Source organism: Heptranchias perlo, chromosome 13 (assembly GCF_035084215.1).
Source record: "Heptranchias perlo isolate sHepPer1 chromosome 13, sHepPer1.hap1, whole genome shotgun sequence".
Taxonomy (NCBI): domain Eukaryota; kingdom Metazoa; phylum Chordata; class Chondrichthyes; order Hexanchiformes; family Hexanchidae; genus Heptranchias; species Heptranchias perlo.
This window is the reverse complement of record NC_090337.1, coordinates 52596934-52617656: the sequence shown is the minus strand read 5'-3', so window position 1 is coordinate 52617656 and position 20723 is coordinate 52596934. Positions and strand designations below refer to the sequence as shown.

The 20723-nt window shown below is 45.3% G+C and overlaps 1 protein-coding gene across 3 annotated transcripts in view; it reads left to right on the top strand.

Annotated features, from left to right (window-relative positions):
• The window catches only part of ppp2r3a (protein phosphatase 2, regulatory subunit B'', alpha), a 292006-nt gene that overhangs the window by 202077 nt on the left and 69206 nt on the right, over positions 1-20723 (top strand). Inside the window, exon 1 of one of the 3 annotated variants that reach the window (XM_067995505.1) lies at positions 16729-17150. The exons of the other annotated variants lie outside the window; for them this stretch is intronic. Within the exon in view, the coding sequence (XP_067851606.1) occupies positions 17019-17150 (132 nt within the window). The 5' untranslated portion in view covers positions 16729-17018. Of the gene's footprint in view, positions 1-16728; positions 17151-20723 lie in introns of those variants that run through there. 3 annotated transcript variants of the gene reach the window in all.

Here is a 20723-nt window from a genome sequence, read left to right as displayed (position 1 = left end):
CCAGTAGTCAGTTGGTGCTGTGATGTAATGCCACAGACTGGCCAACATTTTCCTGCTCAAATAAAAAGTGTTTTAGCTTTGCAGATAATCAACTCTGAACCCCCAGCAACATTACATGTCTGGTATTCAGGAGTTGATGCCACTTTTCAGCCAGGCCAGTAGATGGCAGACAAGTACTCTATTTGGGGAGCTTAGTGTGGGGGAGGGGCCGTGAACTGCAATGGGCCCGACCAATCCTACCCACACACACCATCGCTCCATATCAGTCATCGCACACCGCGTGGATCCACGGAGAGATACCCATCCCCGGTCATTTGATTCTCCCAGCTGAATGAGGAAGTGCAGCAGCAGGAGACAGCTGCAGGAGACCTTGAGAGGGAAAGAACTGGGAAAACAAATGTCCTAAATAAATGGAAACTGATTCTAATCAAATCAGTCTGCAGCATTTGCAAACCAGCCACAGGGTTAGGTGTTGACTCATTTCTTCAAATCTCACTGAACTCAGTCAATACACACACATGTCCCCAAACCCCAGTATGGACCTTACCCTCTCCTACACTCACTGAACTCAGTCAATACACACACACCTCCCCAAACCCCAGTATGGACCTTACCCTCTCCTACACTCACTGAACTCAGTCAATACGCACACACCTCCCCAAACCCCAGTATGGACCTTACCCTCTCCTACACTCACTGAATTCAGTCAATACACACACACCTCCCCAAACCCCAGTATGGACCTTACCCTCTCCTACACTCACTGAATTCAGTCAATACACACACACCTCCCCAAACCCCAGTATGGACCTTACCCTCTCCTACACTCACTGAATTCAGTCAATACACACACATGTCCCCAAACCCCAGTGTGGACCTTACCCTCTCCTACACTCACTGAATTCAGTCAATACACACACATGTCCCCAAACCCCAGTATGGACCTTACCCTCTCCGACACTCACTGAACTCAGTCAATACGCACACATGTCCCCAAACCCCAGTATGGACCTTACCCTCTCCGACACTCACTGAACTCAGTCAATACACACACACCTCCCCAAACCCCAGTATGGACCTTACCCTCTCCGACACTCACTGAACTCCCCAAACCCCAGTATGGACCTTACCCTTTCCTACACTCACTGAACTCAGTCAATACACACAAATCTCCCCAAACTCAATATGTGGACTGGGGACCGTTCCTCTGAGCCCCCGGCGACAGCCTCCTGCCACCCGAAATAACCCTCCCGCCCACCGTTCAGCAAGTGCTTCCCGCCGGCTTTGAGCAGGTGGCTGACTGTTAAAATTTCCCGGTCCTCATACTGCCGAGGTGGGAATGATTTGCCACTCTCCTTGGCCCCACGCCCGCCTCAGCCCTCGGCCCCCCGCCCACCTCGTACCCCGCCTGCCGACTGCGGCCCCGGGTTAAAATTGGGCCTAATGAGTGTGACAGAGACGCTGGCGAACTTTGCTTAATTTAAACAAATTCCACTACTATTTCCATTTTTAGCATTTTACCACTGTGTACTGCCATGATATGGACCATTGGCTTGTTTGTATGTGAACTGAAGGGCCCGGTTATGTTCTGTAACTTAGTGGGTGAATTTCCCCGGTGCTTCTCCCGCTCCACTCATCGCAACTTCGGGGGAAATTTGGCAATAACCCCATTTGTATTTCAGTGCGCATGTGGTCAATCTATGGAATAGGCTCCCTAGGGAGATGGTGGAAGGAGTTAATGTTGATTCATTCAAGTGCAAATCAGAAAATAGCATTTTGGGGATACAGTATGTGAGTAATTTGAGATGTGACATGTGGTAAGTGTATCATGGGAAGAAAAAGATGACTTTGGACCTATGGTTCCCAAAGCTTTCCACCACTGAGGTTTTCCTCTCGTCATGTCTGGGTCTGTTGTAGACGAATTGATAGCACATAAGAACATTAGAAATAGGAGCAGGAGTAGGCCATACGGCCCCTCGAGCCTGTTCCGCCATTCAATAAGATCGTGGCTGATCTTCAACCTCAACTCCACTTTCCCGCCCGATCCCCATATTTCTTGATTCCCTTAGAGTCCAAAAACCTATCGACCTCAGTCTTGAATATATTCAACGATTAAGCATCCACAGCCCTCTGGGGTAGAGAATTCCAAAGATTCACAACCCTCTGAGTGAAGAAATTTCTCCTCATCTCAGTCCTAAACGGCCGACCCCTTATCCTGAGACTATGCTCCCTAGTTCTAGACTCTCCATCCAGGGAAAACAGCCTCACAGCATCTACCCTGTCAAGCTCTCTCAGAATCTTATATGTTTCAATGAGATCACCTTTCATTCGTCTAAGCTCCAGAGAGTATAGGTCCATTTTACTCAATCTCTCCTCATAGGACAACCCTCTCATCCCAGGAATCAATCTAGCAAAAATTCATTGCACCGCCTCTAAAGCAAGTATATCCTTCCTTAGGTAAGGAGACCAAAACTGTTCACAGTACTCCAGATGAGGCCTCACCAAAGCTCTGAAAATTGCAGAAAGACTTCCTCACTCTTGTACTCCAAACCCCTTGCAATAAAGGCCAACATGCCATTTGCCTTCCTAATTGCTTGCTGTACCTGCATGTTAACTTTCTGTGTTTCATGTACAAGGACACCCAAATCCCTCTGAACACCAATATTTAATAGTTTCTCACCATTTAAAAAATATTCTATTTTTCTATTCTTCCTACCGAAGTGAATAACTTCACATTTCCCCGCATTATACTCTATCTGCCACCTTCTTGCACACTCACTTAATCTGTCTATATCCCTTTGCAGACTCTTTGTGTCATCCTCACAGCTTACTTTCCCACCTACCTTTGTATCGTCAGCAAACTTGGATACATTACCACTCTGTCCCTTCCTCTAAGTCATTAATATAGATTGTAATTAGCTGAGGCCCAAGCACCGATCCTTGCGGCACCCCACTAGTTACAGCCTGCCGACCTGAGAATGACCCGTTTATTCCTACTCTGTTTTCTGTCTGTTAACCAGTCTTCTATCCATGATAATATATTACCCCCAACCCCATGAGCCCTGATCTTGCACAACAACCTTTTGTGTGGCACCTGATCGAATGCCTCCAAATATGCTACATCCACTAGTTGCCCTTTATCTACCCTGCTATCTACATTCTCAAAAAACTCCAGTAGATTTGTCAAACACTATTTCCCTTTTATAAAACCATACTGACTCTACCTAATCATATTATGATTTTCCAAGTGCCCCGTTACCATGTCCTTAATAATAGATTCCAGCATTTTCCTGACTATTGATGTTAGGCTAAATGGCTTGAAGTTCCCTGTTTTCTCTCCCCCTCCTTTCTTGAATAGCGGGATTACATTTGCTACCTTCCAATCCGCTGGGACTAGAATCCGTTCTAGAATCTAGGGAATTTTGGAAGATCAAAACTAATGTATCCACTATCTCTGCAGCCACCTCTTTTAGAACCCTAGGATGTAGGCCATCAGGTCCAGGGGATTTGTCGGCTTTTAGTCCCATTAATTTATCCAGTACTTTTTCTTTACTAATATTAATTACTTGAAGTTCCTCACTCTCATTAAACCTTTGGTTCCCCACTATTTCTGATATTTTTTTGTATCTTCTGCTGTGAAGACAGATACAAAATATTTGTTTAATGTGTCTGCCATTTCCTTATATCCCATTATAATTTCTCCTATCTGTGTCTCTAGGGGACTTATGTTTAATTTTGCTACTCTCTTCCTTTTTACATACTTGTAGAAGCTCTTACTATCTGTTTTTATATTTTTTGCTAGTTTGCTCTCATATTCTATTTTCTCCCTCTTTATCAATTTTTGATCATCCTTTACTGGTTTCCAAAACTTTCCCAATCCTCAGGCTTACTACTCTTCTTGGCAACATTATAAGCCTCTTCTTTTAACCTAATACTATCCTTAACTTTAGTTAGCCTCAGATGGATCACTTTTCCCGTGGAGTTTTTATTCCTCAATGGAATGTATATTCGTTAAGAATTATGAAATATTTCTTTAAATGTTTGCCATTGCTTATCTACCGTCATATCTTTTAATCTAATTTTTCCAATCAATCTTAGCCAACTCGCCCTTCATACCTCTGTAATTGGCTTTGTTTAAGTTTAAGACTGTAGTTTTGGACTTAATTATGTCACTCTCGAACTTAATGTGAAATTCTATCATATTATGATCTTTCTTCCCCAGAGGATCCCTTACTATGAGATTACTAATTAACCCTGTCTCATTACACAAGACAAGATCTAAAATAGCCTGTTCCCTGGTTGGTTCCACAATGTAATGTTCTAGGAAACTGCCTCAAATGCATTCCATGAGCACCCCCCCCAACCTCCTTTTCCATTTTGTCTGTCTTTTCGAAAAGCCAAGTAACCTAGAATATTTAGTTCCCAACTCTGGCCATCTTGCAACCATGTCTCAGTAATGGCTATTAGATCAAACCCATTTATCTCTATTTGTGCTTTTAACTCATCTATCTTCTTATGAATGCTTCGTGCATTCAGAAAGAGCGCTTTTAATTTTAACTTTTTACTATTTTTCCCTGATTTGACCTCACCACCACCTTCTCAAGGGCAATTAGGAATGGGCAATAAATGCCAGCCTCGCCAACGACGCCCACATCCCATGAATGAACAAAAAAAAAATTCACTGATGCACTATTACCATTAAACTCTCTGTCCCTTCCTGACACAATCTGCTTATCTTTACCCAAATTGCTACACTGCTCTATTGCCTTGACCTTTCTCTTTAGATTTATAAATTTACCGTTACCTGAACCCTCCCCCCACCTTATTAATTTAAAGCCCTATCTTCCAGCATAGTTATTCGATTCGCCAGCACACTGGTCCCAGCCCATTTTAAGTGGAGTCCGTCCCAACGGAACAGCTCCCTCTTTCCCCAGTATCGGTGCCAGTGGCCCATGAATTGTAGCCCCTGTCTCCCACACCACTCTTTGAGCCACGCATTTAACTCTCTGATCTGTTTATCCCTATGCCAATTTGCGTGTGGCTCAGGTAGTAATCCAGAGATTATTACCTTTGAGGTTCCGCTTATTAATTTAGACCCTAGCTCCTCAAACTGTCTCAGCAGAACCTCATTCTTAGTTCTACCTATGTCGTTGGTTCCTACGTGGACCACGACAACTGGATCCTCCCCCTCATGCTCCAAGTTCTCCCACTGCCGCGAGGACATGTCCTTAACCCTGACACCGGGCAGGCAACACAGCCTTCGGGACTCCCGGTCGCAGCTGCAGAGAACAATGTCTATCCCCCTGACTATACTATCACTATCCCCCTACCACTACCACATTCATTTTTATCCCCCCACTTGAATGGCCTCCTGTACTACAGTGCCATGGTCAGTTTGCCCATCCTCCCTGCAGTCTTTGCTCTCATCCACACAGGTAGCAAGTACCTCAACCTGTTGGACAAGGTCAAAGGCTGAGGCTCCTCCGTCACTGCATCCTGGGTCTCCATACCTGCATGACTCGCAGTTACATCCTCCTGTCCCTGACCACTGACCAAATCTAAATTACTACCTAACCTTATGGGTGTGACTGCTTCCTGGATCTAAGTGTCCAGATAACTCTCCCCCTCCCTGATGCATCGCAATGTCTGCAGTGCGAATCCAGCTCAACAACTCTGAGCTGAAGTTTCTCGAGCTACAGACATTTACTGCAGATGTGGTTGCTCGGGATCTCGCTGGTCTCCACCAATTCCCCCATGCTGCAGATACGACTCAACGCCTGCCCTTCCATCTCTATCTAACCTTATTTTATTTATTTAATTAGTTAAAGTTTTTATACCCTAGATATTTTTAATTTTATTAACTAATTAGTTTATCTATTTTAAGTTATTAATTTAATAAAGTAATAGATATAGTTTCCCAGCTCTTAGCTTAACCCACAGCCCTAGCTTAGAGAGCAAAACAAAAGGTAACACTCACCAATTAATCACGTACCTGTTGTCCTGTGACGTCACTTTTTGACTTTTTTTTTATTTCCTAGGTCCACACCTGCCACTCTCTGCTCCCACTTTATGTGTGGGCCGCACGCCTCTCACACCCAGGTCCGTTCCTGCTCTCTCCGCTCCCACTTTATGTGTGGGCTGCTCGCCTCTCATGCCCAGGTCCACTCCTGCCACTCTCCGCTCCCACTTTATGTGTGGGCCCCTCGCCTCTCACACCCAGGTCCACTCCTGCCACTCTCTGCTCCCACTTTATGTGTGGGCCCCTCGCCTCTCACACCCAGGTCCACTCCTGCCACTCTCTGCTCCCACTTTATGTGTGGGCCCCTCGCCTCTCACACCCAGGTCCACACCTGCCACTCTCTGCTCCCACTTTATGTGTGGGCCCCTCGCCTCTCACACCCAGGTCCACTCCTGCCACTCTCTGCTCCCACTTTATGTGTGGGCCCCTCGCCTCTCACACCCAGGTCCACTCCTGCCACTCTCTGCTCCCACTTTATGTGTGGGCCCCTCGCCTCTCATACCCAGGTCCACTCCTGCCACTCTCTGCTCCCACTTTATGTGTGGGCCCCTCGCCTCTCACACCCAGGTCCACACCTGCCACTCTCTGCTCCCACTTTATGTGTGGGCCCCTCGCCTCTCACACCCAGGTCCACTCCTGCCACTCTCTGCTCCCACTTTATGTGTGGGCCCCTCGCCTCTCACACCCAGGTCCACTCCTGCCACTCTCTGCTCCCACTTTATGTGTGGGCCCCTCGCCTCTCACACCCAGGTCCACTCCTGCCACTCTCTGCTCCCACTTTATGTGTGGGCCGCACGCCTCTCACACCCAGGTCCACTCCTGCCACTCTCTGCTCCCACTTTATGTGTGGGCCCCTCGCCTCTCACACCCAGGTCCGTTCCTGCTCTCTCCGCTCCCACTTTATGTGTGGGCTGCTCGCCTCTCATGCCCAGGTCCACTCCTGCCACTCTCCGCTCCCACTTTATGTGTGGGCTGCTCGCCTCTCACACCCAGGTCCACTCCTGCCACTCTCCGCTCCCACTTTATGTGTGGGCTGCTCGCCTCTCACACCCAGGTCCACTCCTGCCACTCTCTGCTCCCACTTTATGTGTGGGCCCCTCGCCTCTCACACCCAGGTCCACTCCTGCCACTCTCTGCTCCCACTTTATGTGTGGGCCCCTCGCCTCTCACACCCAGGTCCACTCCTGCCACTCTCCGCTCCCACTTTATGTGTGGGCCCCTCGCCTCTCACACTCAGGTCCGTTCCTGCTCTCTCTGCTCCCACTTTATGTGTGGGCCCCTCGCCTCTCACACCCAGGTCCACACCTGCCACTCTCTGCTCCCACTTTATGTGTGGGCCCCTCGCCTCTCACACCCAGGTCCACTCCTGCCACTCTCCGCTCCCACTTTATGTGTGGGCCCCTCGCCTCTCACACCCAGGTCCACTCCTGCCACTCTCTGCTCCCACTTTATGTGTGGGCCCCTCGCCTCTCACACCCAGGTCCACTCCTGCCACTCTCTGCTCCCACTTTATGTGTGGGCCCCTCGCCTCTCACACCCAGGTCCACTCCTGCCACTCTCTGCTCCCACTTTATGTGTGGGCCGCACGCCTCTCACACCCAGGTCCGTTCCTGCTCTCTCCGCTCCCACTTTATGTGTGGGCCGCTCGCCTCTCACACCCAGGTCCACTCCTGCTCTCTCCGCTCCCACTTTATGTGTGGGCTGCTCGCCTCTCACACCCAGGTCCACTCCTGCTCTCTCCGCTCCCACTTTATGTGTGGGCTGCTCGCCTCTCACACCCAGGTCCACTCCTGCCACTCTCCGCTCCCACTTTATGTGTGGGCTGCTCGCCTCTCATACCCAGGTCCACTCCTGCCACTCTCCGCTCCCACTTTATGTGTGGGCCGCACGCCTCTCACACCCAGGTCCACTCCTGCCACTCTCCGCTCCCACTTTATGTGTGGGCTGCTCGCCTCTCACACCCAGGTCCACTCCTGCCACTCTCCGCTCCCACTTTATGTGTGGGCTGCTCGCCTCTCACACCCAGGTCCACTCCTGCTCTCTCTGCTCCCACTTTATGTGTGGGCTGCTCGCCTCTCACACCCAGGTCCGTTCCTGCTCTCTCTGCTCCCACTTTATGTGTGGGCTGCTCGCCTCTCACACCCAGGTCCACACCTACCACTCTCCGCTCCCACTTTATGTGTGGGCTGCTCGCCTCTCACACCCAGGTCCGTTCCTGCTCTCTCCGCTCCCACTTTATGTGTGGGCTGCTCGCCTCTCACACCCAGGTCCGTTCCTGCTCTCTCTGCTCCCACTTTATGTGTGGGCTGCTCGCCTCTCACACCCAGGTCCGTTCCTGCTCTCTCCGCTCCCACTTTATGTGTGGGCTGCTCGCCTCTCACACCCAGGTCCGTTCCTGCTCTCTCCGCTCCCACTTTATGTGTGGGCCGCTCGCCTCTCACACCCAGGTCCGTTCCTGCTCTCTCCGCTCCCACTTTATGTGTGGGCTGCTCGCCTCTCATGCCCAGGTCCACTCCTGCCACTCTCTGCTCCCACTTTATATGTGGGCCGCACGCCTCTCACACCCAGGTCCACTGGGAGATTAATTGCTGCGATTAGTCAACAACTCCATGATCATTTTATCACGTGACTACCAGGATGGTAGAAGGCGAACTAGGTGGACCTTGGTCTTTTCTCGCCTAGCAATTCCTATGTTTACGCGCATAACCGGAGCTTCCGCCGAAGTTTCACTGGCAGAGCAGGAGAAGCCCCGAGGAAACTCCCTGCGTTAGTTGTTGTCAGTTTTCTTATGGTCAAGTCCCTTTGTTCCTGTGGAGTAACTAGGAAGAGTCCACACCACCTTCATTAAAGCAGTCAACTTCGGAGAAATATGAGGAGTGATGATAATAATCAATAAGAGCATAAGTTTTCAAATCCCTCTGGGGCCTCAGCCCTCCCTATCTCTGTAACCTCCTCCTGCCCTACAACCCTCAGAGATTTTTGCACTCCTCCAATTCTGGCCTGTCGCGCATCCCCAATTTTCATCACCCCATCATTGGCGGCAGTGCCTTCAGCTGCCTAGGCCCCAAGCTCTGGAATTCCCTCCCTAAAGCTCTGAGCCTCTCCACCTCGCTCCTCCTTTAAGACGCTTCTTAAAACCTACCTCTTTGACCAAGTCCTAATATCTCCTTATGTGGCTCGGTGTCAAATTTTGTTTGATAATCGCTCCTGTGAAGCACCTTGGGACGTTTTACTATGTTAAAGGCACTATATAAATGCAAGTTGTTGTTGTTGTGGATTGCCACCTCCAAACTGGAGCCGGTCATTAGAGAATGAAACTCAGCTCCCTATATCTGTTCCTAAAAACCACATTGTGTCCACTTTACCTTTTTTAATGATTGCAGTCTGCAATGATTATTATTTCTAGTAGAAAAACTAAACCTTTTTGGCAGGTTCAAATGAGCAACGCAGACTAGAAATGACTGTTGGCAATAATAGCGGACGGACGCTTAACGTATTCGTGTGACGTTCCTCTGTCTGTTATTTTAGCGGCAGAGCATTAACCTGTTATTTGAACTTTACCTGTAAAGTTGTGTTGAAGTCTGTAGGACTACAGGCAGAAGTATTGCAAGCTTCAGACTGCTGGAAAATGCATTAAATAAAGTGTCAAAAGTCCAAAACCTTTTGGGAGGGGAGGGGAAAGGGGGTGGTGGTCGAGGCACAGTCCCAAAACCCCTAGAAAATATATTTCACACCTGCTGCACTCCTTCAGTCATTTCTAAGTTCACTCTTGCTAAAAACTGTGCTTTTATGCACTTTAGGACTTTTCCACTATGATAAAAGCATAGGTTATGCCCATGTCCCGCTGCACTTTCAGTGGAACCCTTCATTAGCAGGTGTCTTAAGGCATATAATTCAGGGCTGTTTTTCAGCTGTCAGTTTTTCTGGGGCTGTGTCAGCTTTTTGTGAAGCTGTTTGATCAGCTATTGCTGGTTTTCTAGGTTCTTTTTTTTATATCTGAATTACATAAAAGTCCTAAAGATTTTGAAAAGATATCTATCAGATTGGACAGGCTTTCCCCTCTTTATAAATGCCAAAGTTCCTTGCTTGTGTATGCAGTTTCTACGCACACCCTGAGCAGCTGAAATGATCCATTAGGGTCGCCAGATAGCGGGAGACTGAAACCATGTTTAAAAGTGTGACACTCAGAGCTTTGGAAGTATTGACATTCTTCTCTTTAGTTCATTAGCAGATAGAAAGGGCATTTGCCGCTCAGTGCCAGCGAACAGCCTGCTGTGTTGAAAGTGCGTGTCCTTGTCACTAAGAGCTGTAGGAAGTTATGCGTCTCACATCAGAGGTCAGCGCTGCCCACCACAAGACAGCGCTCGACTTCCTTAAATACTTCCTTGGTTAAGCATGGTTGGCAGAGCAAATAGAGTCTGTTGGTTTGTAATGCGCGACCTTTGTTCTAAGTATAAACACAACAGCTGCCGTTTAATGATTTTGAACATGGCTGGTAAAACCCTCCATTTTGTGGCGTTGTTTCAGTAAAATTATTTTACGGTTGGAGAAGCTGAAGCTTGCAATTTAAAACTACGCCACTAATGACAGTTTGTGAGATAGACATAGCATGGCCTGAAGCTTTTTATAGATGCAGCAAGAGATTTGAAAACCTTAAAGGGGAAGGCTGTTTTCTTGACGTGCGGTTTAATTTAGGCATGTCTTCTGCCTTTTCCCTTTATATTTTGAAGCTGTCGCTTCCCACTCACGGGACTAAAATGTCTTCTTTATCTGATTGTTACCTCTTAAAGGGGCACAGTCTTCATGAAAAGGTATCTGCGAAATCTTCGTATATTCAGAGAGCAAGAAGAGTAAAAGGAGACAATTGTCACTTTTCTCATGATGGTATCACACGCAGGTGGTGCAGTGAAGTGTTTTGACATAGTTTAATCAGACTGTGTGCTTGGGGACACTTTTCCTTGACGATTGTGCCCTTTCAAACAAGCTGAAGCCAAAAGTCTGTGGCTCTCCGCCACACCCCCGCTGTACCTCTGGTGGGAGCAAGCGAGTAGGCCCGCAAATTAGGCCAGGACCCTGTTATGCCAATTCCCAGTCTTGCGAGGGAGTTCCCCCAAAGGCTTGTTTGGGTTGGGGGGGTGGCAGAGCATTGATAATGCAGCAGGAGGTGGGCTGGGGGCAGGGAGACCCAACGTTGGGAGTTTGTATATCCCAAGCTTCAGAAGGACCTAGCATGTCATCAATGGCAGTAAAGAACCCCGCGGTGCCCACCAAATGGTGATTGTTGGCCCCTACCTGGAATGCAGGCTGGGATCGTGGACCGGAGTCCCGAGGAAAAATCAAGATTTTGTGAAAATTATTTTAAAGTGACCCCCACCCCCACCAAGTTCCCTTCTGGGATTGGTGGGGGAGGGGCACAGAATGGCACTGCCCCAGAGTTGACGGTAGGGCACAACTTTCCAGAATAAAACCTTTATAAAACACCGATCAGGCCTCAGCTGGAGTATTGTGTTCAATTCTGGGCACCACACCTTAGGAAGGATGTCAAAGCCTTAGAGAGGGTGCAGAAGAGACTTACTAGAATGGTGCCAGGGATGAGGGACTTCAATTATGTGGAGAGACTGGAGAAGCTGGGGTTGTTCTCCTTAGAGCAGAGAAGGTTAAGAGGAGATTTGATAAAGGTGTTCAAAATCATGAACGGTTTTGACAGAGTAAATAAGGAGAAACAGTTTCCAGTGGCAGAAGGGTCGGAAATCAAAGGACACAGATTTAAGCTGATCGGCAAAAGAGCCAGAGGCGACACGGGTAAACATTTTTTTATGCAGTGAGTTATAATGATCTGGAATGCACTGCCTGAAAGGGTGGTGGCAGCAGATTCAATAGTAACTTTCAAAAGGGAATTGGATAAATACTTGAAGGGAAAAAAGTTACAGGACAGTGGGGAAAGAGCAGGGGAATGGGACTAATCTGATAGCTCTTTCAAAGAGCCAGCACAGGCACGGTGGACCGAATGACCTCCTCCTGTACTGTAACTACTATGATATTATAATACTATGACTGTTGAGGCTGTCAGGTGCATTACTTGCGTCCTTTTAAATAAGCTTTCCTATGAGGAGGGTAACCATTGAACAGGCTGTGGCATCTTCCAAAAAGAAGCTTTTAAAAAGAAAGAAAATAAAAACTTGCATTTATGTACCACTTTTCATGACCTCAGAGCATCCCAAAGCGCTTTACAGCCAATAAAGTATTTTTGAAGTGTAGTCACTGTTGTAATGTAGGAAATACGACAGCCAATCTTTGCGCACGGCAAGGTCCCACAAACAGCAGTGCAATAAATGATCAGCTAATCTGTTTTTGGTGATGTTGGTTGAGGGATAAATATTGGCCAGGACACCGGAAGAACTTCCCTGCTCTTCTTCGAAATAGTGCCGTGGGATCCTTTACATCCACCTGAAAGGGCAAGCAGGCCTCAGTTTAATGTCTCATCCGAAAAACTGCACCTCCGACAGTATTGCACTGAAATGTCAGCCTGGATTATGTGCTCAAGTCTCTGGAATGGGATTTAAACCCAAAACCTTCTAACTCAGAGGTGAGAGTGCTACCACTGAGACACGGCTGGATGGAAACTGACATTTCTGTACAGTGGGCAGATTGAAGGGCATCCAACATGGCAAAAAAAAATCAAGACTGTCCGCCTTGCAAGCCAGAAATTGCTATTTCTACAGAAACCTGCTGGTTTGCAAGGTTTGAGGTGATAGTGGAATGCAATTTACCAGAGGTATGACAAATATCCTTTAACCACATCCTGGAAATGGTTCAGTGGGTAAGTGTGCAGTCTAGTTGGGAATGGAACCCTATAGACCAGAAAGGTCTACATAAACGCTTTGTCCAAACACACCAGCTGACTGAGCAGCACAGACTGCCCATAAAGACCAGAGATGCGTTTTTCAAATCTCTGGTCCATGGGCTTGGATGGATCTTTCACCCATCCAGTGCAGTGTGTTTCTCCTCCCCAGCGCCTTGGAATCTGCCCGACAATGTACACAGGGATGGTTACACAGCACCAGACAATATTGTATAATCAGATGCTGCTAAGGATGCTCTCAAGATTGAATACCAGGAGACGCCAGTGCATTCAATAATCATGACAGTAGCATTTCCAAGCCACATTTAATGTGCAAACTGCAGTAACTTACCCATCATGAGTGAGATTCCTTTACATTTCTGTGCATGAATTGATCAACAATGCCACAAGCAATTGAATGTTCACATTAGCATTGAAAAGCTCCCAAAGAAACAAAACGTAATATAATGTCCAAGTTAAATGTCCATCAGGATTGCACAAGCCTCTGGTCTTTTCACATAATATGAGAAACAGATGTCGGGTACATATGTCGGCCTATGGACTTTATGATTGCAGCCAGTCCTGCAGAAATGTTACACTGACTCCACAAGCATGCTGGACTCCACCTGACCTGCTGCTAGAGTTTTACTTGAACTGGGATAGTCCGAAACTGTAAATCTGAAACACACTTTGTAACAAAATCAGCAAATAAACATGAACGCATACGATGAAAGTACTTTATTTTCCCTATCCTCTCAGTTGGCAGCTGTGAGCACTAAGGACAGAACTTTACTTGGACCTGATCTCCTGATCAGTAAGTCTACTCTGAAAGAATAATTTTTAAGACAAGAAATGAAATAAAAAACATGAAAAGAAAAAGGAACAAGATCATCAAAAAGGAATAATAATTTTTAAAAAGCACAAGATGAAGAAATAAAAAAGGATTAAACACAAAATAAAACTTTTTAAAGAGTTCCCCTCACCCCCTCCCCAACTCGCTAATGCATCATTAGTGCCAAGTCCATCTTGGTTCCCAACCCAACATCAGAAAAATCTCCAGAGTTGAATATATGATTAGTCAACAACTCCATTATCGTTGTCTCATGCGACAACCAGGATGGTAGAAGGCGAACTAGATGGACATTTTGTCTAGTGATTCCTATGTTCTTATACTTGTAGTGTGTCAACTGAGTGGTTTAATTACCAATGTGGATCAACCAGACATGGGACTGGCAGAATAACACTAAAGACAAATTGGATTATTCCAGTTTATAAATTAAAACAATTACATGAAGAAAGGAGCGTAGAAATTAATATTGGCGATAATTTAACGGGTTCATGCGGCAATCCTTTGTTGGCAGACAGAGGAATGTCAGACAAACACATCAGGTGTTCATCTGCAATTGTCCATGTTATCTGGGGGCTTATCTATAAGAGGACGTTGCTGCTACCAGCTCCTTCCAACTGTTACAGTTCAGGCCTCCCACTTGTGCCTCATTGGCAATCGGGCCCATAGTGTTTTTTGCTGCAATTGCCAACAGGAATTACCAAGCTTCTGGGTTTTTTTAAACTTGAATTCAGCCCTGTTTGTTTCCTGCTGCAATGACATTGTTTAAAAAAAAAAATCAGCAGTCTGCATAATAAAATACAAACAGTCACGGCTCTGAGCCCAGCCTGGAGTCCTTCCCAGAAATCTCTGCTGGGTGTCAGAATTAAGCTGTTACGTCCTGATGTGGCTTAACAGTAACACATCTACCCCTCTATTGTTGCTCCACTGTGACGTGAAATGCTGATTTACTGTCAAAGAATTGAGGCCACTTCAAACCAAGTATTGATCACTTGAAGTCCCACACTTGCAGTCTCAATGCAGGACATGTGAAAAAGAATTCTAAGCTGCAGAGAAAGACCGGTGATTTTGTCATTCCTTTCAGATACCAGTGACTGAAGGCAATAAGCAAAGTTCCGGGATTCTATTTTCTCAGGAAAATGAATATAATCGTGGAATTAAATCCCTAAAACACAGGCTAAAAATCCTGATACCTTACCTAGTAATTATTGAACTTGACTTGTTTAGTCGTTGTGAACCAATGGCCCTGATAATAGGCCTCACAAAGGTGAGTTCAGGCAAGTTGGAAAAACGTCACTAGTGCTCAGTATAGCTACTGCAGGTAATTAAGGCTGAATTTATCTAGAATCATAGAATCATACAGCACAGAAAGAGGCCATTCGGCCCATCGTGCCTGTGCCGACTCTTTGAAAGAGCTATCCAATTAGTCTCACTCCCCTGATCTTTCCCCATGGCCCCGCAATTGTTTTCCTTTTTAAGTATATAACCAATTCCCTTTTGAAAGTTACTATTGAATCTGCTTCCACCACTCATTCAGGCAGTGCATTCCAGATCATAACAACTCACAGCATAAAAAAAATTATCCTCGACTCCCAACTGGTTCTATTGCTAATTACTTTAAATCTGTGTCCTCTAGTTACCGACCCTCCTGCCAGTGGAAACAGTTTCTCCTTATTTACTCCGTCAAAAGCCTTCATAACTTGAATCAAGTGTGAATTTGACTCTAGAGTCATCCGAGTTATTCCTACTCTGTCGGCGTTTTTGTGAGAGTGTGACGCCAGAGTGCGTACATCAGCACAGCATATGCGACAATTTTGATTCTGAAATTGAATCCACACCAAATTCATCCTCGAGCAGTGACTAGAGTAAACAGGGTCCATTTCACTGTGGTAAAGAAATAGTTGTGAAAACAGATCAGATTCTTGAAATTATTCAGGAACATCGTAACTCAAACTGAAAATGGAGCACAGAACAACTTGACGCTAAAATAGCCTTTGGAAAAGCATGATTGAGTAGCAAAAGGGTTGGACAAGTACTTATTGAATGCAGTCTGGATAACATCCAGGGGTAGACTTTCAACTTGGCGCGGTGGCGTAAAACTGAAGTTGTGGACTGGCTGCCCGTTATAGAAACCGCTCGATTTTCATTTCCATTGAGTTCAATGCAAATGAAAATCCATTTTCATGAGTTGAAAGTCTACCCCTGGGTGTTAAAAATAGATTTCGGCCCTTGTCTTTATGTGAATATCTCTAAAAGCCAAAATCAAATGGAGTAGCTGCCCATGTCACGAAGCTGCTCACAGAGGCAGAAGGGGATGGAGGGATGTGGCTGGGGCCAAACACATTGGTGCTTAGGAATCTTGATGTGTTTGATATTCTCCAAACAGCTGCTGTTGATTGGTGGAGTAATCTGGGAATGCAGTAGAACTGAAATGTCAGGATACTGTGCCAACAGCAAGTGTGGAAGTTATTTATACATTGGGCTGGGGATGAAGCAGAGCAAAAGAGGGAGGGAGGGAGGGAGAGAGGGGGAAGTAAGGGTGCATTAGGATATGTTAGTCTCCTACAGTGAATCAACTATTTGTAGAAATGATATCTATGAAATCAAAGAGGCGCATCTGGTCAGATATATGCCTGAAAAAGAGCCCCGACAATTTTTCCAGAACTTTTTCTTCGGTTTACTAATTGCAAAATGATTTTTCTTATTCTGTAACTACTTTGTGGATTGATTTATTCCACACGAGTTCTTGGGCTGTGATAAGCCTTTTATTTTGCATTGTCCTGCATTCTGAAAAAGCCATGTGACTTATTGAAGTCCGTGCCTCACATTTTAAGTTAAGAGTCTATTAGTGTAAACAGTGTCAGAGCAGGCAAGATTATTCTCAGGTCTTCTTCAACAAGTGCTAACTTTAGCTCTTCTGGTAGAGGGTGCTTCCTTTCCCACAATGCTCTCGTACCAGTCCTGGACAGATCAATTGTCGTGAAGCCCTCTGATAGAACAGATCGCATTGCAGGTCATGTTTCTCGGTACAACACAGCAGTCGGGCATCGGGAGCCAAAGGCTAGAGTGCTAGATGGTTTGAATGTCAGGACTGGACTCTGACCTCGGCGGTGAGGTACAATGCATGGACATTGTCAGTCTGTGAGAATACAGGAAACAGTGCAGTCTTTCAAGAAGGCAATTCTCACTCTTCTCTGTAAACTGGGACCCTGAGTGCTTTTCAGTCTATATTTACCGCGTTACAAAAGGACACACGCTCGCACACACATATACACACACAAGAGAAGCATTGCTGAGCAAGGCTTTTCAAGATGATGATCAAGGAAACTTCTCTGCGGAGGGACCCCGACTTACGAGGGGAGTTCGCTTTCCTCGCCCGTGGATGTGATTTTGTTTTGCCGTCACGATTCAAGAAGAGGTTGAAATCTTTCCAGCAAGCGCAGGTTTGAAACGATTCTCAGTACTGTCAATCTCGGGTCTATTGCCGTTTAGACAGCGTCCTCTCTGCTAGTTGCTATCAGCGCATGAATGCCTTTAAAGACAGCTATTTGCACTTGTACCAACAGGTTTATAAATAGATCTTCAAGATTTGGTTAAAAATTCTGAGACTGATTCATCCTTCATAAGGGGGCTGGAAAGAGAGAGAGCGAAAGTTTTGATTGCTACTTTTTAAAATACTTTACAGCTTTTTTTTCAGTTTTAACCTTAACCATATATAGACTTATCCTTTAGGTGGTGTGTGGAGGGAGGGAAGGGGGGTTGGGCTCTGTATCTCCTTACACTGGCATGGATGTTGCCTTTTACATAGAGATTTGCTTGAATTAACACTGTCTGAAATACTCAAGTTGTGTCTATATTCCACTTTCTGGAGCCGTTCTTCCCACAGTTGACATATTTCAACAAGATGTTCCTCAGGGCAGTCAAAACTATGCAAAACAACTGGTGATCTAAAACAAAGAAAGAAACTCATTTTATTTATGAAAAATGTAATTCAAAGTAAACCTGCAGAAACAGCTACTCCTTTGCATTAGAAAATTCCCTATAAAATACTTAACCCTTTTGCAAGCCGGTTCTGCTCCAACAGATGGGCACAGAACAGCAGTTAGTTCTGGTTGTCTGTACATTACTCGCTGTTACTTTTGTCTGTTAAATTACTGAATATTGCTGGGGATTTTTCTTCCATTTTGCTAACATCATTATAGAATCATACAGCACAGAAGGAGGCCATCCGGCTCTTTGAAAGAACTATCCAATTAGTCCCATTCCCCTGCCTTATCCCCATAGCCCTGCAAATGTTTCCTTGTCAAGTATATATCCAATTCCCTTTTAAAAGTTACTATTGAATCTGCTTCCACCACCCTTTCAGACAGTGCATTCCAGATCATAACAACTCAGTGTGTAAAAAAAATTCTCCTCATTTCCCCTCTGGTTCTTTTGCCAGTTATATTAATTCTGTGCCGTCCGGTTACCGAACCTCCTGCCAGTGGAGTTAATTTGCCAATTAGTCAAATTTAATTCACAAACTTCACATTTACAAGCTTAGATACTAAGTCAGCAGTGTGAACAGAAATCTGGGTTCCTGCCACCTGGGAAGGACTTTCTTCAAAGCTTTGTGCAGGTGAGACAGTAAAAACAATTTTCTTTCCCCTGACTAGCGTTCCTTTAAAATGGAAGCACATGCTCAGATAAAAACTTTGAGCTCAAATATCTGCACAGCTTAGTAAGCAGCAGAGCAAAAATAGCCTTTTACTCTTCTAACTATAACAGCTGACATTTATAATATACAGACCACAAGACAAGGATCATTTAAAAATAAGCCAAATCCAGTATTGTGACCAGGATTTGGTCAGTTTAACAGGTGAAAATGTCACAAATTTGATTCTGGGTTGGATCTTCAAACACTTTGGATTTGCAACATGGAGGCTTTTTCCCCATACAGTAGAAACTTACTGTTCCTACCAGAAGAGGCAGTGGAAGCACACAATTAGTAATTGGATGATACTGGATAATATGCATGCCTTGATAGGTGTGTAGTGTGCAACAAACTGAATCCAGTGCGGGCTCCACACGATATGGAATGTGTAACACACATTAATCCAGTATCGGCTCCAACCTATATGGAATGTGTAACAAATGAATCGTATATAGAATATAATCCATATGGAATGTTAGACAGACATTAATCCAGCATAGGCTCCATCCTATATGGAATGTGCAACACATGAATCGAGTATAGTCTACACTTCATATGGAATGTTCAACAGACTGAATCCAGTGCATTCTCCACTCCATATAGAATGTGTAACACCATGAATCACTTCTGGGCTCCACTCCTTTTGAAATGTGATAGACTTAATCCAGTATAGGCTCCGCGCAATGCGCAATATGCAACAAACTGAATCCAGTATAGGATTCAATCCATATGGAATGTGTGACAGACTGAATCCAGTATGGGCTCCACTCTAAATGGAACCTGGAACAGACTGAATCCCGTGTGTGGTCCACTCTATATGGAATGTCTAATGGAGGGAATTTGGAATGGGCTCTGCCGAATATGGAGCATGTAGTGGATTGAACCCAATGTGAACTTTTGTCCAGAGTCTAAGTTCAGGCAAGTGTGGACAATATTTTACAGGTACCCAGCTTCAGTCCTACCACAGTCATTCTGGTATAAATGAGGGATAACTACCAGGATGGTAGATGGACCTTGATCTTTTTTCATCCAGCAATTCCTATGTACCATAAAAATGTGTGGTAAATCAGGTTGCTTGGTGCATATTCCCCAGAATTCATTTTGTATCATAATCCCTTTTATTAATCAGTTAGGTTCCAGACAGTTCAACAGGAGACTGCTGATGTAAATGTAATCCCAAGTTGATGTAAAAATCACTGTACAATAAGAACTTAATTGCTCAAGGTTGCACTGGGAACAATCAATAATGAATGACAGTCCGGTACATATTGATCTTCAATGCAGCATAATTCTTATTCAGTTTGAAATTTAAATGCAGCTGATGTTAACTGTTAAATCATCCACTCCATCCTTGCTATGATGGTTTGATTAAAGCAATTTTTTTTTGTACTTCCATGGGCTTCTACTGACAGGTTCAGTAGTTTAGTACTCAGTCGGACAGATGCAATTCTGTTCTCAACTGACAAACACATTCCTGATTCCACCAGGAATAAAAATGCTAAGGTTATGACTACTTGCAACACATTTTAGTAGGGGATCATCACCACTTTGTGTAGAGAAAGAGGTCAGCTTGGCTTAGTTGGTAGTATTCTCAACTCTAGGTCAGAAGGTTGTGGGATCAAGCCCCATTCCAGAATTTGAGCTCCTTATTGAGGTAGACTTTCCAGTCCAGTACTGCTGGAGGTTCTGTCCCTCGGATGAAATGTTAATCCAGGATCTTGACTTGCTTGTTTTTGGGGTTCAGATGGACAGTAGGAGTTCAAATGAACAGTAAAGATTCCATGGCACTACTCAAAGAAGAGCAGAGAGTTTCCTCCAGTGTCCCAGCTGCATTTTCCTTCATAACAACAGTCACTGAACTTCAAAAGTAATTCTTTGTGTGGAGCATTTTAATGATCAGGAGTAGGAACACTGCCTGATTTATTTCTCCAGCATAGGGAGGGGAGAGGCTTTTTTTTTTTTAAGTGTAGTCCTTTTCTGCCCAGGACCATCCTGACTGAGATCAGCTTACTCAACACACAACAGGGATCAAACCTAAGACCTTCCTGTTCTGCACAATTCAACGCCATACCACAAGATGCATTTACTCATTGAGCCATCAGTGGATAAACAATGTCCCTCTCAGCCCAACTAGGAAAACTGTATCTGTAGTTGCAGTTCTATGGTGGGACACATTTTGGTGATTGATTTAGTGCATAATTGGACAGTTAACTATCATTGCAACCATTTGAAATTCCTTATTTGTCCCTTGTTTCCTCAATCGTTCAATCTCAGTTCATATAAACAGCATCTGGCATATCCAGCCTTGAATCGACTGGAAAGA